The 16142-nt window shown below is 40.6% G+C and overlaps 1 protein-coding gene across 3 annotated transcripts in view; it reads right to left on the bottom strand.

The window, feature by feature from the left end:
- The window catches only part of LOC125360052 (uncharacterized protein C3orf20-like), a 77550-nt gene that overhangs the window by 60073 nt on the left and 1335 nt on the right, over positions 1-16142 (bottom strand). The window contains exons 2-4 of one of the 3 annotated variants that reach the window (XM_048358022.1): positions 3994-4063; positions 3810-3883; positions 2633-2668 (exon numbers count right to left, since the gene is read on the bottom strand). In XM_048358022.1, the coding sequence (XP_048213979.1) occupies positions 2633-2668; positions 3810-3883; positions 3994-4063 (180 nt within the window). The remainder of the gene's footprint in view (positions 1-2632; positions 2669-3809; positions 3884-3993; positions 4064-16142) is intronic. The other 2 variants (XM_048358039.1, XM_048358030.1) reach the window with 2 other exon arrangements.

The following is a 16142-nucleotide window of genomic DNA, read 5'->3' as shown; positions in this document are numbered from 1 at the left end:
AGGCATACTGTGCATACAGTATTTGAAAAATTATAACATTTAACAAGATGATTTGTGTCTGACACACAATAATTGTACATATTTATGTAGAGTGACATTTCAATAAACATACACAATGCACAATGATCAGATCATGGCAACAGGCACATCTATTACTTCAGATACTTATTATTTGTTGTACTGAAAATGTTCACAATTCTGGGAAAGGCATGGGGGTGGGATAGTCATGGTGGATGCTTAGTAGGTGTGGGCCTGCTGTTGGATAGGAGGAGTAACTCCTAGTGTCCTACAGCAAAATAGAATAATTATAGTTGATAATAATTAATTGAAGATATTTTAAAAGTGGTTTTTTCTCAACAGTGTAGGGGTCTGAACTCAGGACTTCTTTCAAGGCAGGCATTCCATTACATTTTCAATGCAATGGAATAGTAGGTTATCAGTGCAAGAAATTGTGTGTTTCCAAGCAAGTCTTTTCAAAACATACACCCAAGGAGTACACCCATAGAACTCTGGAGTCCTATGATAAATACATCTACTTGATCTGAATTCATTGATTAAATGCTAGTTTTAAGTTAAGCACTATCAATGCAAAATGACTAGCTTGTTTTGTATTGCTATTCAACCATGAAGAGGTGGAAATGAGACTATAATAGACTTTCCTGTGCGCATGTTTTTTGGTACAAGAGCTTGAGTTCATGGCCTGTCAACTGTCCTTTAACTTTTTTTGCAAGGCTGATGTGCTGCCACTTGAGCCACAGTTCCATTTCCAGCTTTGGTGGCTAACTGGAGATAAGTATCTCACAGACTTTCCTGCCTGGGCTGGCTTCAAACTGTGCTCCTCAGATCTCAGTCTCCTGAATAGCTGGGATTAAAGGTGTTAGTAGCCATTTAGCATAGCTAAGATAATAAACCTTTGGAAACAGCAGCAAATTGCACTGGTTTTGTGGAAAGTTAAGAGTAGATCTCCAGGGGCTGGGGATATGGCCTAGTGGCAAGAGTGCCTGCCTCATATACATGAGGCCCTGGGTTCGATTCCCCAGCACCACATATACAGAAAATGGCCAGAAGTGGCGCTGTGGCTCAAGTGGCAGAGTGCTGGCCTTGAGCAAAACGAAGCCTGGGACAGTGCTCAGGCCCAGAGTCCAAGCCCCAGGACTGGCCAAAAAAAAAAAACAACAACAAAGAGTAGATCTCCAGAAATGTGCAGATAAGTGTTGGTCAGGGCTTGTCAACTACTAATTCTCATTGTGGGAGGCTGTTTTGTGCACAGTTGATGTTTGGATGCATCCCTGATCTCCACCCACAATGACAATAATGACCCCTAGTCATAACAACCAAAAGTGTCTTCTGACCTTGCCAAATATTCTTTGTGGGGCATAATCATCTACAGTCAAGAATTCACTTGTATAATTGAAAACATATAACCTCGTACACTCTGTGATATGTGTTTTAAACCAGCCCTATGGTTTGAATATAGTCTAATTGTGTCTCCCCCAAATGTTGCATACTTTGAATGCAAGGAACTATTGGAAAGTGACAGAAACTTTAAAGAGTAGGATCTAGCCAGGGTTAATGGCTCACACCTGTAATCCTAGCTAGTCAGGATGCTGAGATCTGAGAATTTGGGTTTGAAGCCAGTCCTGGAAGGAAAGTCTGAGATGCTTATCTCTAGTTAACTACCAAAAAGCTAGAAATGGAGCTGTGGCTCAAATGGTAGAGCACTAGATTTGAGCAAAAAAGCTCAGGGACAGTACCCAAGTCCCAGGACAGGCACATATATACACATCCACATATATACACATCCACATATACAAACTAAGGGGTGGGGGTGGAGGGAAGTAGAGCCTAGTAGATAGTTCTTAGGTCAATGGGGACATGAGGTAGTTCTTGTGGTACTTTGAACTGCTCATAAAACCCCGTAAGTTCTTGCAAGAAGGTTGTTATAAACAGAGCAAAGCTTTTTCTCCTCCAGGTTTCAGATACAGAAACTTGTTTGTTCCCACCATTGTATAACATTAGCTGAGAATTAAGCTGATGACAGAACTATGCCCTTGAAACTCCTAAACAGTTATTTAATTAAGCCTGAACTCTTTATAAAGTTCATTGCTTCAGGTATTTCCTTTTTTTTTTTTTTTTTTTTTTTGGCCAGTTCTGGGCCTTGGACTCAGGGCCTGAGCACTGTCCCTGGCTTCTTCCTGCTTAAGGCTAGCACTCTGCCACCTGAGCCACAGCACCCCTTCTGGCCGTTTTCCATATATGTGGTGCTGGGGAATCGAACCAAGAGCTTCATGTGTAGGAGGCAAGCGCTCTTGCCAGTAGGCCATATTCCCAGCCCTCCTTTTTTTTTTTTTTTTTTTGCCAGCCCTGGGCTTGAACTCAGGGCCTGAGCACTGTCCCTGGCTTCTTTTTGCTCAAAGCTAGCACTCTGCCACTTGAGCCACAGCGCCACTTCTGCATGTTTTCTATATATATGTGGTGCTGGGGAATCAAACCCAGGGCTTCAAGTATATAAGGCAAGCACTCTTGCCACTAGGCCATATTCCCAGCCCTCAGGTATTTCCTTGAAGTAACTGAAAGTTGGCTAGTACAGATAGTTTGGAGGAGTGGTATGGCTGAGTGGTAGAGCACTTACCTAGTATTTCCAAGGCTCCAGGCTAGATCTTCATCACTGAAAAAACAAAAACAAACAAACAAACAAAAAAAGCTACATACAATTATTGCATTTTTTAACTTCCACTTCATAAGTAAAGAAAATGTAGTAAGTGTAGGATAAAAAAGTAGAATGACTAATTCTATTAATTCATTCATCTTTGTGGACTTTGACACATTTCATGGTTGGTAATTACACATTTTTATCAGGTATATTCTATTTAAAGACTGGGAATAGAGAAGTGATTAAGACCTATCCTTTCTTGAGGGGAGAAAGAAGAAATAAATAAACAAACAAATGGTATTATCACTTTGAACACTGGAAAGTAATAAATAAACAGAAAAAATAGTAAGGGTAGGAGCACAGTAGAAATCTGAAACAGATAATTTAAAAAGTCTCATTACAGGGGCTGGGAATATGGCCTAGTGGCAAGAGTGCTTGCCTCCTACACATGAGGCTCTCGGTTCAATTCCCCAGCACCACATATATGGAAAACGGCCAGAAGGGGCGCTGTGGCTCAGGTGGCAGAGTGCTAGCCTTGAGCAGGAAGAAGCCAGGGATGGTGCTCAGGCCCTGAGTCCAAGGCCCAGGTTGGCCAAAAAAAAAAAAAAAAAAAAAGTCTCATTACAAAAGTGCTATATAAGGGGCTGGGAGTATGACTTAGTGGTAGAGTGCTTGCCTTGCATACATGAAGCCCTGGGTTCAATTCCTCAGCATCACATATATAGAAAATGCCAGAAGGGGCACTGTTGCTTAAGTGGTAGAGTGCTGCCCTTGAGAAAAAAGAAACTAGGGACAGTGTTCAGGCCCTGAGTTCAAGCCCCAGGACTGGCAAAAAAAAAAAAAGTACTAATTAAATAAAAAGTCGAAGAGAACAAAGAGCAAGCTATTCAGACAACAGAGGCAACATCTAGTGAAATTTTCCTAAGGCAGAAATGTGGCTATGTTTGTTGCACACTAGTAAGGAAACCATAGTACTGGCTAATATAACTAACATACTTAGCTACTGATTGATCTCATGGTCAGGTTTGAAATGGAAAGTTCTTGGTTTGGGGGGAATGAAGGAGGAATGGAAATGGAAGAGCATTGGTCTTGGGCATTGTATAAATACTTACAAATATAAAGTAACACAAAAACTAAAGAATTCCAAATATTTTACCCATAATTTGCAGTTAAGTGGGAAAACTTGTCCTCACAGATTCCTTTATTCCATTTTCTTGTTTTAGGTTTCAACTAAAATGAAAGAAATGTTGGCAATTCAGATATAAGAAGAAATACTGTGCAAAAATGAATTATTTTCTAATAAGTAACTATAATTTGATGAAATGGAGCAACACTATTACCTGATCAAAGAAATACCTGCACCCAGTATCTGAAGTAGCTTTATGAGATCCCTCCATTCTGCCATGAGACCTAAGAGGAGGAAATAGGAAATCTGAAGGTAAGTTATCTTCTCTGCAAGTGATATTTCAAAGTACTTCATGGCTCTAAAGTTTAAATGTTTTATTTTCAATGGGGTATAAAAACGTTCTGGAAGCCAGGTGCTGGTGGCTCATGCCTGTAATCCTAGCTACCAAGAAAGCTGAGATCTGAGGATCATGGTTTGAGGCCAGCCTAGGCAGAAAAGTCCCTGTGAGACTCTTATCTCTAATTAATCACTCAAACACCAGAAGTGGCATTTGGCTAAAAGAGGTAGATCTAGTCTTGAGCAAAACAGCTCATGATGAGCACCCAGGACCTGAGTTCAAGCCCCATGACCTACCAAAAACAAAGTTCTGGAAACAGCTGGGTGCCAGTGTAATCCTAGCTATTCAGGAGGCTAAGATCCGAGGATCATAGTTTAAAGCCACCCCAGGTAGGAAAGTCCTTGAGACTTTCTTTTTGAAGGATGTTTAGCACCAGCCACCCTTGTTTCTATCTACCAGATGCTAGTAACATACCTTCTTACCTAGATGTGACAGTAGAAAGTGCCTCCTGATATTGACAACTGTTCTCTAAGGATCAAAAATCATCTTTGATTTAGAACTGCGCAGTGGCAAAAAAAAAAGTTTGTTTGGTGCATGTTTTCTCTCATATGCAGAAGCTAAAATACACTGGGACATGATAAATTATACAGTACTCTAGGCAGTCCCACACAAAATGAGACCACAGGAGGATAGTCTTAGGAGAAGAACACAAAGGCACAATGCCTATGTGCATCTGATCACATGAAATAATATTTATCAAGCTGGGCACCAGTAGCTCATATCTGTAATCCTAGGTACTTAAGAGGTTGAGATCTGAGGATCACAGTTCACAAGCCAGTCCAGGCAGGAAAGACTGTGAGACTTTTATTTTCAATCAGTCACTAGAAAACCAGAAGTGGCACTGTAGCTCGAAGTGGTAGAGTGCTCCCCTTGAGCAAAAAGAGCTCAGGGACAGCACCTAGGCCCTGAGCTCAAGCACCATGACTAACCAACAAACCAATCAACCAATAAATAAACAAATATGTAAATAAATAATCTTTATCGAAATGAACTCCAGGAAATGGAAACAAGAGGTTTTTCTCTTTGTTGCTATTTTTGTTTCCTTTTCCTGTTGTCTTATTTGTTCACTTATCTGTTTGGGGGAGGATGGGGGGTAAGGAATGAAGAGACAAAAGATGAACAAATACTGTAGTGGTACTCACTAGACACTACATTGACAATGAACTATACAACTTGGGGGCGGTGATGGGAGGGAAAAACAGAGAGAGCAAGGGAAAGGGTGACATTGTCCAAAAGGAACAAATATACTTTTTACCTGACTTGTGACATCAACTTTATAAAAACAAAAAAGTTAAAGAAGAAGTGTGTTGGGGTAGCTCATACCTATAATCCCAGCCCTCAGCAGGCAGGAGGAGGAGAACTGTGAGTTTGAAACCAGCCTGGCCTACATAGCAAGGCTGAAATGTTTGAGGGGAAAAAGAAAAGTTTGTTTGGCAGTGCTATATTAAGAGTAGTGGGGGGGGGCGGGGCTGGGACTATGGCCTAGTGGTAAAGTCCTCGCCTCATATACATGAAGCCCTGGGTTTGATTCCTCAGCACTGCATATATAGAAAAAGCCAGAAGTGGCACTGTGGCTCAAGAGGCAGAGTGCTAGCCTTGAGCAAAAAGAAGCCAGGGACAGTGCTCAATCCCTGAGTTCAAGCCCCAGGACTGGCAACAAAAACAAAAATCAAAAAAACAAAAGAGTAGTGGTGGGCTGGGACTATGGCCTAGTGGTAGAGTGCTTGCCTCATATACATGAAGCCCTGGGTTCGATTCCTCAGCACCACATATATAGAAAAAGCCAGAAGGGGCGCTGTGGCTCAAGTGGTAGAGTGGTAGCCTTGAGCAAAAAGGAGCCAGAGACAGTGCTCAGGCTCTGAGTCGCAAGCCCCAGCACTGGCAAAAAAAAAAAAAAAATAGTGGTACACTAAACATAAAAACTAATTCAAAATGGATTGCAAAATCGGAGAAAATACTTTCTTTTTAAAAAAAAATTTATTGTCAAACTGATATACAGAGCGGTTACAGTTTCATACATTAGGCATTGGATACATTTCTTGTACTGTTTGTTATCTCCTCCCTCATTTCACCCTCCCCTTTCCCCCAATGAGTTGTTCAGTAGATTTACACTAAACAGTTTTGCAAGTATTGCTTTTGTAATCGTTTGTCTTTTTTACCCTATGTTTCTCGATTTTTGGTATTCCCTTTCAGTTTCCTAGTTCTAATACCTGTATATACGGTTTCCAATGTACTCAGATAAGATACAGAGATAGTGCAGGTACAACCACAGGAAGGGGATACAAGAACATCATCAATAATAGAAGCTACGGTTTCACATCGCATGTTGAAAGTAATTACAACAGTGATATAACAGTCGTTTCCATAACATGGAGTTCATTTCACTAAGCATCATCTTTTGTGTTCATAAGGGTATAGCTATTGGGCTCCTGTTATCCTCTGCTGGAGAAAATACTTTCAAGAAACAAATTTTATAAAGCATTAATATCCAGAATGTCATAAACTCTTAGAACAATAAAGATAATGTAAAAATAGGCAAATAATTTTAAAAGCCATTTCTTCAAAGAGTATATATTAGTGAACATTAACACATAAAATGCAGTTGTTAACATCAGTTATTAAATACATGAAAGTTCAAACCAAAAGTAACGTACTACTTTGTACTCTCTAGGATAATTATAATCAAAATGACAGCTGAGCACCAGTGGTTCACACCTGAAATCCTAGCTACTCAGGAGGATGAGCTCTAAAGACCTTGATTCAAAGCTAGTCCAGACAGAAAAGTCCATGAGACTCTTATTTCCAATTAACTACCAAAAAGATGGAAGTGGAGCTGTGGCTTAAGTGGTACAAAGATAGCCTTGAGCACAAAAGCTCAGAGACAATGCTTAAGCATCAAGTTCAAGTCTGAAGACCTGCACAAAAAGGTAATAACGAAAGCATATGGGATTTTTATAAAACAGGCCAAATGAAGCCTTGTTGCTTTTTCTACCATATGAAGATTCATCAAGAAGGTGCCATCTATAGAGAGAATGCCCTCAAACAGACTTTGAAGCTGCTAGTGTCCTCTATGTGGACTTCCAGAACGGTGAGTAGTAACCTTTTGTTGCTTATAAATAACTCAGTGGAAGGAATAATATTTTAAGAGTCAAAATGGACTAAAATAGTCAAATATAGTACTCCTGTACAGATTTTCAAGAGAAATGAAAACATGTCCACAATACAAGTTTCACAGAAATATTCATAACAAGCTGGGAGCCAGTGGCTCACACCTGCAATCCTAGCTACTCAGGAGGCTGAGATCTGAGGATCACAGTTCAAAGCCAGCCCAGGCAACAAAAAATGAGACTCTTCACTAATTGAGTTAAAAAAAATCTGAAAGTGGAGCTATAGCTCAAATGGTAGAGTGCTAGCTTTGAGCACAAAAGCTCAAGGATAACACCCAGGACCTGAGTTCAAGCCCCAGGTCCAGCATATGCAAAAAGAAATGTTCATAACAGCACTATTTATGATAGCCAAGAAGTAGAAACAACATAAATGTTCACAAACTGATAAACAGGTGGACAAAACATGATATATCCATTCAATGGAATGGTGTTCAGACTTAAAGTGGAAAGAATTATTGACATATGGTACAACATGGATGAATTTTGAAAACTTTGCAAAGTGAAAGAGACATAAAAGGTCACATATTATATGATTGTATTTCTATGAATTATTTAGAATAAGCAAGTCAGAAACAAAGTAGATAAGTAGTGTCCAAAGGTTAGTGGGAGAGACAAATCGACAGACTGCTTGTTAATCAATCTAGTTTATTTTTATATAATGAAAATGTTCTATACTTAGAGAGTAGAGACAGCTGTATGAACTAAAACTACTAAAAGCCATATGCCTTTTAATGTATACATGTTTTGGAATGTAAATTATTATGAGTTTTTTTGGTATAAGAATGGGACTCAAACTTGGTACATGTTGGGCTGGGAATGTGGCTTAATGATAGAGTGCTTGCATAGTATGCATAAAGCCCTAGGTTCAATTCCTCAGTACCACATAAACAGAAAAAGATGGAAGCAGTGCGCAGGTCCCAAGTTCAAGTTCCAGGACTGCCTCCCAATCCCCCCCCCTAAAAAAACCCCCCAAAACTTGATGCTTTCACTTATTGGTTAGCACTCTACCAACTGAGCCATGCCTCTAGCCCTATTGTGTAGTTTTGTGGGGGGTTTTGTTGGTGGTGGCGGTGGTGGTTGTAATCTTGAACTCAAGCCTGGGTGCCGCCCTTGAGCCTCTTTGTACTCAAGGCTAGCATTCTACCACTTGAGTCACTGCTTCACTTCTGGTTTTTGAGTGGTTAATTGGAGATAAGAGTCTCACAGGGACTTTTCTGCCGCGGCTAGCTTCAAACCTCCTGAGTAGCTAGAATTATAGGTGTGAGCCACCAGTGCCTGGCTCATGTTTGTTTGTTTGTTTGTTTTGCCAGTCCTGGGCTTGGTCTCAGGGTTTGAGCACTGTCCCTGGCTTCTTTTTGCTCACTTTTTTTGCCACTTGAGCCACAGCGCCACTTCTGGCCATTTTCTGTATATGTGGTGCTGGGGAATCAAACCCAGGGCTTCATGTATACGAGGTGAGCACTCTTGACACTAGGCCATATCCCCAGCCCCTCATGGATTTTTTTTAATGGAATCATGAATTGACTTTTCAACACAAACTGGTTGAGGTCAACCATGTTCAGATTCCATGTGTACCAACTATGAGATATGAACTGCCAGATATTAGGTCCTTGAAACATCTGAGCACCTTAAGAAATATCTTCCTGGGATCCCCAGGTGAGGGTATTGCTTACAGATAGATTGCTCAGTGCTTAGCATTCTCCAGGCCCTGGGTTAAATTTGATCCCTATCACCGGGGAGAAAAAAGCACTTACTTTCTGCTTCATCATCTGCCTTATCAGCTAATGTGTGTTTTCAGATCCAAAGAATATTAGAGATCTATTTGTTGTTACTCCAAAACAAGTGTATACGGAATTCCATTCAGAACTTTCTGACTACTTGATTCCATTCATGGCTTTTATTTCCTTAGTTACTACAAAGGTAAGGTTGAAATTTCTGGATCAAGAGACACTACCAAGCACATGTGATTTTCTTATTACTCTTAGCCCTTATTAAACATAACAATAAAGAATAATTTTAAAAATTATTCCAAGAAAAGCACACAGAATAGGAGCACAGTTTCAGGGGACATTTGGATATATATTGGCTTGTCTAGTTGAAATTCAATAAGAGAGGAGGATTTATAACATAGGATGGAAGAGTATAGCTCAGAATTTAGTGAAATAAAGTGCTGTTGAAGAGGGACCCAATTAGTCCTGCAAACTGGGAAATTCAGAACTTGTAAATGTGCAGTACACCAAAGAGTAGGACCTGAGGCTTTAAATACAGACTTTAAATTAACTTAAAATCCATATAAAAAATTAAGTAGTTTATTCTTAAAATTATATGCCTAGGATTCAAGTGTTTCTCTGGCTGTGGTGGAGGCGGGAGGGAGAGCAGCAAAAACAAAAAACAAAAACATAGTAGAGCATTCTCCACTGAAGAAATTGAACAAATGATATGAGCATACTTATTGCAGTCACAAAGGAAGTTGACTAAGTTCTACATTCAGAGTTTATAAGTATTAGAAATCTCCCTCCATGTTAACAATATAGACGCAATATCATACGTTTGGAAGTACAGTGTCTTGAGGGTTTTCCAAGTTAGTGACTAAATAAAATCACTGAAGGCCCAGCATCATTCAATTCTTCTGTCCTGTGCCAGAAGTTCTCAGTGATTTTCTTTCATGTCTCATTGACGAAAATTGCAACATACATAGATGCTTAAACAAACCACTGGCAAGACACTCAGTTATTTTTGTGCATTCACTTAGCCCAATCAGGATTTACCTTGGAGTTACACATAGGTTCACCTGATTAGGTAAAGAAAAGTGGAGGGGCTGGGAAAACAGCCTAGTGGTAGAGTGTCTGCCGCTTATACATAAAGCCCTGTGTTCAATTCCTCAGCACCACATTTGTAGAAAAAGCCAGAAGTGGTGCTGTGGCTGAAGTGGTAGAATGCTAGCCTTGAGCAAAAAGAAGCCAGGGTCAGTGCTCAGGCCTTGAGTTCAAACCCCAGGACCAGAAAAAAACAAAAAACAAAAAATACCCAAAAACAAACAAAATGTGGATACCCAAACCAAAGTAGAGTTAGAGTTACAAGTAAAAAATAAAATGAATTATGTGGATGGTGTATACGGACTGCTTTTCATGAACTCACACACTAAAGCAGAATCTTCAAACAGACGAAGCCCTGTGCACAAACATGAGTTCAGTTTTTCTACTGTGTTGTTTTAAAATATGAAACAAACCTGGCACTAGTGGCTCACAGCTGTAATCCTAGATTCTCAGGAGACTAGGATCTGAGGTTCAAAGTCATCCCAGACAGGGAAGTCTGTCAGACTCTTATCTCCAATTAACCACCAGAAAATCAGAAGTGGAGCTGTGGCTCAAAGTGTTAAGAGTGTTAGCCATGAGCAAAAGAGCTAAGGGACAATGCCCAGGCCCAGAGTTCAAGCCCCATGACCAACAAAAATAAAATAAAGAAACAGGACTGGGAATGTGGTCCTTGTCTCGTTATTCTTTGGCATTTTCAAGAGAATTTCCCATGTCCCACCCTTACAAACAAAATCCTCAAAACAGTAACATTTTGACTTGTGTTTTGTTTTTGGTTCTTTTCTTCCTGAAATACATCACTTCTGGCACACTTAGTCCCCAATGACTCTCAAGCCTGTATCTCTAGAGCCATATTTCTAACTTACTAACAATCTTTGTATGGATGCCCTGCAGGCATGTCAACCTTAGAATGCCCACAGCTTATCTTTCATTCCACCACCTTCAAAGACTCCTTTTATCCTTTTTCATTCCCTATCTCACAGAGTGGTACCACTCTCCACCTAGAAACCTGAGCCAGAGAGCAGTGACATATCATTTCCTCCCCTTTCTAGTTCAATGAACATTTATATTCTCTTAATTTTACTTTAGAAATTCTACTTTAGAAATGTTCCCTTCAGGGCTGGGAAGGTGGCTTAGCGGTAGAGTGCTTGCCCAGCATGCACAAAGCCCTGGGTTTGATTCCTCAGCACCACATAAACAGAAAAAGCCAGAAGTGGCACTGTGGCTCAAGAGGTAGACTGCTAGCCTTGAGCAAAAGGAAGCCAGGGACAGTGCTCAGGCCCTAAGTTCAGTCCCCAGGACTGGCAAAAAAAAAAAAAAAGAAGAAATGTTTCCTTAAAATTAACCAACACAAGATTTGGAAAAAAGTGGTTTATCTTTGTTGTTATTTCCAATGTATTGTTGTAGAGCTGACTCCATCTTGATTAGGGAAACATGGTAGGAAATGTTGGGGGGAATAGAGCTGACTCCATCTTGATTATTAGGTCAACCTGACCCCAAAATTCTGCTTCTGTAAATGGCTTGTTATTTGCTCCACCTCCTGTGTCAACACACACATCTGTGCCATGCTTGCTTTGTTGCTTGCTCTACCTCCTGCGTCAACCTCCTACATCTGTGAACTTATTGCATGCTCTACCCCATGTCAACCCCCTACATCTGTGCTACGCTTTTACCTTTATAAGCTCCAATTTGAGGACTGCTCCGGGGCCCGGTGGCAGCTCCCGAGTCTGTGCTGTGTCCCTGGCCAGTCAGCCCGCTTTTCAGGGGCATAGTTCCAGCTCCCGAGTCTGTGCTATGTCCCTGGCTGGGCAGTTTGCTTTTTGCTTCCCTAATAAACCCATCTTTTTGCTTGAGACTGTCTCTAATTGGTGGACTCTTGGGGGGCCATGAAACCTCACCTCCCCTGGACTCCGTAACAGTACCTTATGAAATTATGCCTTTTTCATGTCTTCCTTCCCCATGGTTTTACCTCTGATGTCACTGTAACTGACTTTGGTACATTGGGTATTGTGTGTATGCTTATCGGAACTAGGGAAGGGGGACACCAAAATGGAGAGACAAAGGGTAAAAGGCAAGCCAATGCAACAGAAATACTTATAAGACAATATGCTGTAAACCAACTGTACAACTGGGGGAAGGGTGGGGAAGGAATGGGGGGGGTAAAGTGGGAGAAAAACCAAGGAGGAAGTAACAAGTTTGATACAAAATGTATTCACTGCCTTACTTATGCAACGGTATCCCCTCTGTATATTACTTTGGCAGTAAATAAATAAAAATTTTAAAAAGAAATGTTTCCTTAATCCAACATCTTCTCCCTAGGCCTCCAACTATAACCTCTGCATAAATTCTTACCAATATTATTATCAACAATAACTAAAAGTTTTACCAGATGAGTAGCCTCTTCCATTTCCATTTCTTTCCTTAGAATTCAGGCCATCAGACTTAAGGATGTTACTATTGAGAAAAGTTTATAAAATGATCCTGAAAACTGACATAGTGTTGCCCTATGAAAGGACACACAAGGGGCTGGGGGGTATGGCCTAGTGGCAAGAGTGCTTGTCTCGTATACATGAGGCCCTGGGTTCAATTCCCCAGCACCATATATACAGAAAAAACGGCCAGAAGAGGCTCTGTGGCTCAAGTAGCAGAGTGCTAGCTTTGAGCAAAAAGAAGCCAGGGACAGTGCTCAGGCCCTGAGTCCAAGCCCCAGGACTGGCCAAAAAAAAGGACACACAAGTCAGTATTATCTATGTTCATAATGTTAATATAAGACTAACCTTAAAAAGTAGAAAATACTATACTATCAGAATACACTCCAATCAAATATGATGGGAACCACTGGTCTAGAATCTAGACTACCATCAGTGTTATCTTTCACAAAACAAAATGACTGTATCATTATTCACCTTAAAAATCTGTTATATATTTTATCTACATAGTATATATGTATCTCATTTTATTGACTACATGTGTTGACATGCGATAATGTCTTTTGTGGATACTAGGCATTTAAGATCCCCCCACCCCCATTCCCAGGGCTTGAACTCAAGGCCTGGGCACTGTCCCTAATTTTTGGCTCAAAGCTAGCACTCTACTACTTGAACCACAGTGCTGCTTTGGCTTTTTCTGTTTATGTGGGACTGAGGAATCAAACCCAGGGCTTCATGCATGCTAGGCAAGCACTTTACCACTAAGCCACATTCCCAGACCTAGATTTTTTTTAGTATTAAAATTTAAATATTCCTTGTTACACACACTACACATATATATTGGGCTACATCTCCAACCCATTTTTGTGGTGTTTACTTTTGAGAGTGTCTCTCTTCCTGCTAGGTGCATGCTTAGATCACACACCATGCTCATTTTTTATGTGATAATGTTCTCTCTACTTTCCCTTTGCCATGAAATCTCTCTAAAGCCTCTTCTCCTTGCTTTCTTATACTTTAGATCTCATCCCAACTGTTAAAGAAGAAGAGAGTGTTACTGGACCACTACCTAGGCAAATCCTTGTATTAATCAGCTCTCATATCATTTGCATTATTGATTAATGTTAGTTGGTACTATAATGACAAGGACTGTTTTTGTCTCTAATATAGTCCTAGATTTAGGTACATACTAAACATTGAATGATGGTAAAAACAAAAACAAAAACAAAAAGGTATAATGGAATGTACAGCCAGTAAAGAGAAGCCCAGTTTTGATGGCTACCACCTGTAATCCTAAGTACCTTGGAATCTGAGACTTGGCAGATCTCTGTTCAAAGCCAGCCCAGGCAAAGAAGTCCTTGAGACTCCATATTCAATAAACCATCAAAATACTGGACTGGAAGCATGGCTCAAGTAATAGAACACCAACCGTCTTATACCTGCACACATCAAAGTGAGGGGGAGAGACAGAGACAGAGACTCAGAGACAAAGATATCGAGACAGATAGAGAGGAAGTGATAACTGGGGGGAAATGATGGAAGGGGTAACATTGACTAAGATGCATTTTACTTATAACATGAAATTGTAGCCTCTTCATACAACTAATATATATATATATATATGTATATGCAGCTCAGACAGAAAGACAGAAGGAATAGCAGATTGGAAATACTCCAAGGTCAGAAAGAATGAACGTGGAGAGCTAGAGCTAGAAAGAAAATGGAGAGCTATAAAGAAAATGGAGAGAATAGGAAAGTAGGCAAAGGCCAGACTACAGTGAGTAATTGTAAGGATTTTATATAAATGCTACTTTTTATATTTTATTCACCAACTTTTATGTTATCAGTTACCAACTAGAGCAATTTAGAATCTAAATAGGGATATATACACATATATGGTAAGTATCATATAGCTGTAGAGATGATATATATTATGATACATGTATTTTAAGGAATACGTATTTTTTAGTAGGGTTGGATACATACTTCCTGAACCTTTGGTGTGCACTTTCTTTTTTTGGTGCTGGGCATTGGACCCAGATCTTGTATATGCTAAGCATGACCTATACCCATTCCCAGTCCCAGATTCTACACTTCATGTGGCCATGATTAGGTCATTTGTTTAGGAAGGAGTCTCACTGAGTAGCTCAGGATAACTTCACAATCCTGTTGCCTCACCACATCTAGTTCTGTGTAAAGTTTAATACATAATCATTAGCAAGGGGCCCTAGATATTCTGACACCGATTGAAGCTTGATCCCTACTCTATAACTAAAACATTCAAGTCCCCAGGTGAATGAAGACTCATATTCAGTAGAAACTGAGGAGTTGGTCCAGACAGGCAACCACAAATCACTTGGACCACAGAATAATCTCAATAGCAGCTTGAACATAATAAAAGATTAGAGAGGTTCATGCCTATAATGCTAGCTACTCATGATGCTGAGATCTAAGGACCGTGGTTCAAAGGCAGCCCAGGAAGAAAAATCCTCATGAGACTCATCTCCAATAACTACTCAAAAACTGGCATGATTCAAAGTGGGAGAGCACTAGCCTTGGGCAAAAAGAGCCCAGAACAGTGCCCAGGCCTCAGGGTTCAAGCCTCAGTACCGACCAAAAAAAAAAAAAAAATTACAGGCGAAGAAACAGGCAAAATCCAGTAAGTTTTGCTTCAACATTCTAAATATGAGAAAGGTGACCCCAAATAGAGGAATTGAAGCATGAACTTCTACATTCAAGGGAGAGACTATGCGTCCTTGTCAGCATCTATAAGCACCTGTAGTTTTGTCAATGAAGTGAAACATGAGCGAGAAAGACCCCCATACTGAATCATCCAGGTCTTAGAAAACAGCGATCACAGAATAACAAAATTATCTCAGGCGTCCGGGCAGTTTCACCACAGGCTATGATTGAGAATAACAACACAGTTCTTCTTTAAAAAAAAAAAATCTGTTTTTTTCTTCTTCTTCTTCTTTTTTTTTTTTTTTCTTTCATTTTTTGTTACTGGGGATCGAACCCAGGACGTTGCACTTGCTAGGCAAGCACTTTGCCACTGAGCTACACCTCAGCCAACAACACAATTCTCGTGAGGGGAGAAGAGGGAGAAGGGGGGGGGGTGGCATGTACAAGTGCTTACACGTTTTGAGTTCCTTTATCTGCTTCCAGTACTACTTTAAAAACCAGGAGTATTGTCAGGCGCTGTAATCCCAGCTCCTCAGGAGGCTGAGGTCTAAGGATGGAGGTTTGAAGCCAGTCAGGGCAGGAAAGTCTGTGAGATTCTCATTTCCAGTTAACCAACAAAAAAAGCCAGAAGTGGAGCAGTGGCTCCCACGGTAGAGCGCTAGCCTTGAGCAAAAATGCTCTAGGGCAGCGTCCAGGAAAAACAGGAAAGTTGACATTTTGGGTTCCAGCAGGGCGGCCTCCAGTCCGGCGGGCCAGTCCTCTTTGCAGGACAGCCTCGGTGATTTCGGTTTCCTCCGGAACCCTCCTCCTGCTCCTCTTCCAAGGTGACTCCGGACTGGTTTTTTGGTGGTTGTTTTTTCTTCTTCTTCTTCTTCTCT

This window comes from Perognathus longimembris, chromosome 1, assembly GCF_023159225.1.
Source record: "Perognathus longimembris pacificus isolate PPM17 chromosome 1, ASM2315922v1, whole genome shotgun sequence".
NCBI lineage: Eukaryota > Metazoa > Chordata > Mammalia > Rodentia > Heteromyidae > Perognathus > Perognathus longimembris.
This window is presented reverse-complemented; position numbering and strand designations above follow the sequence as displayed.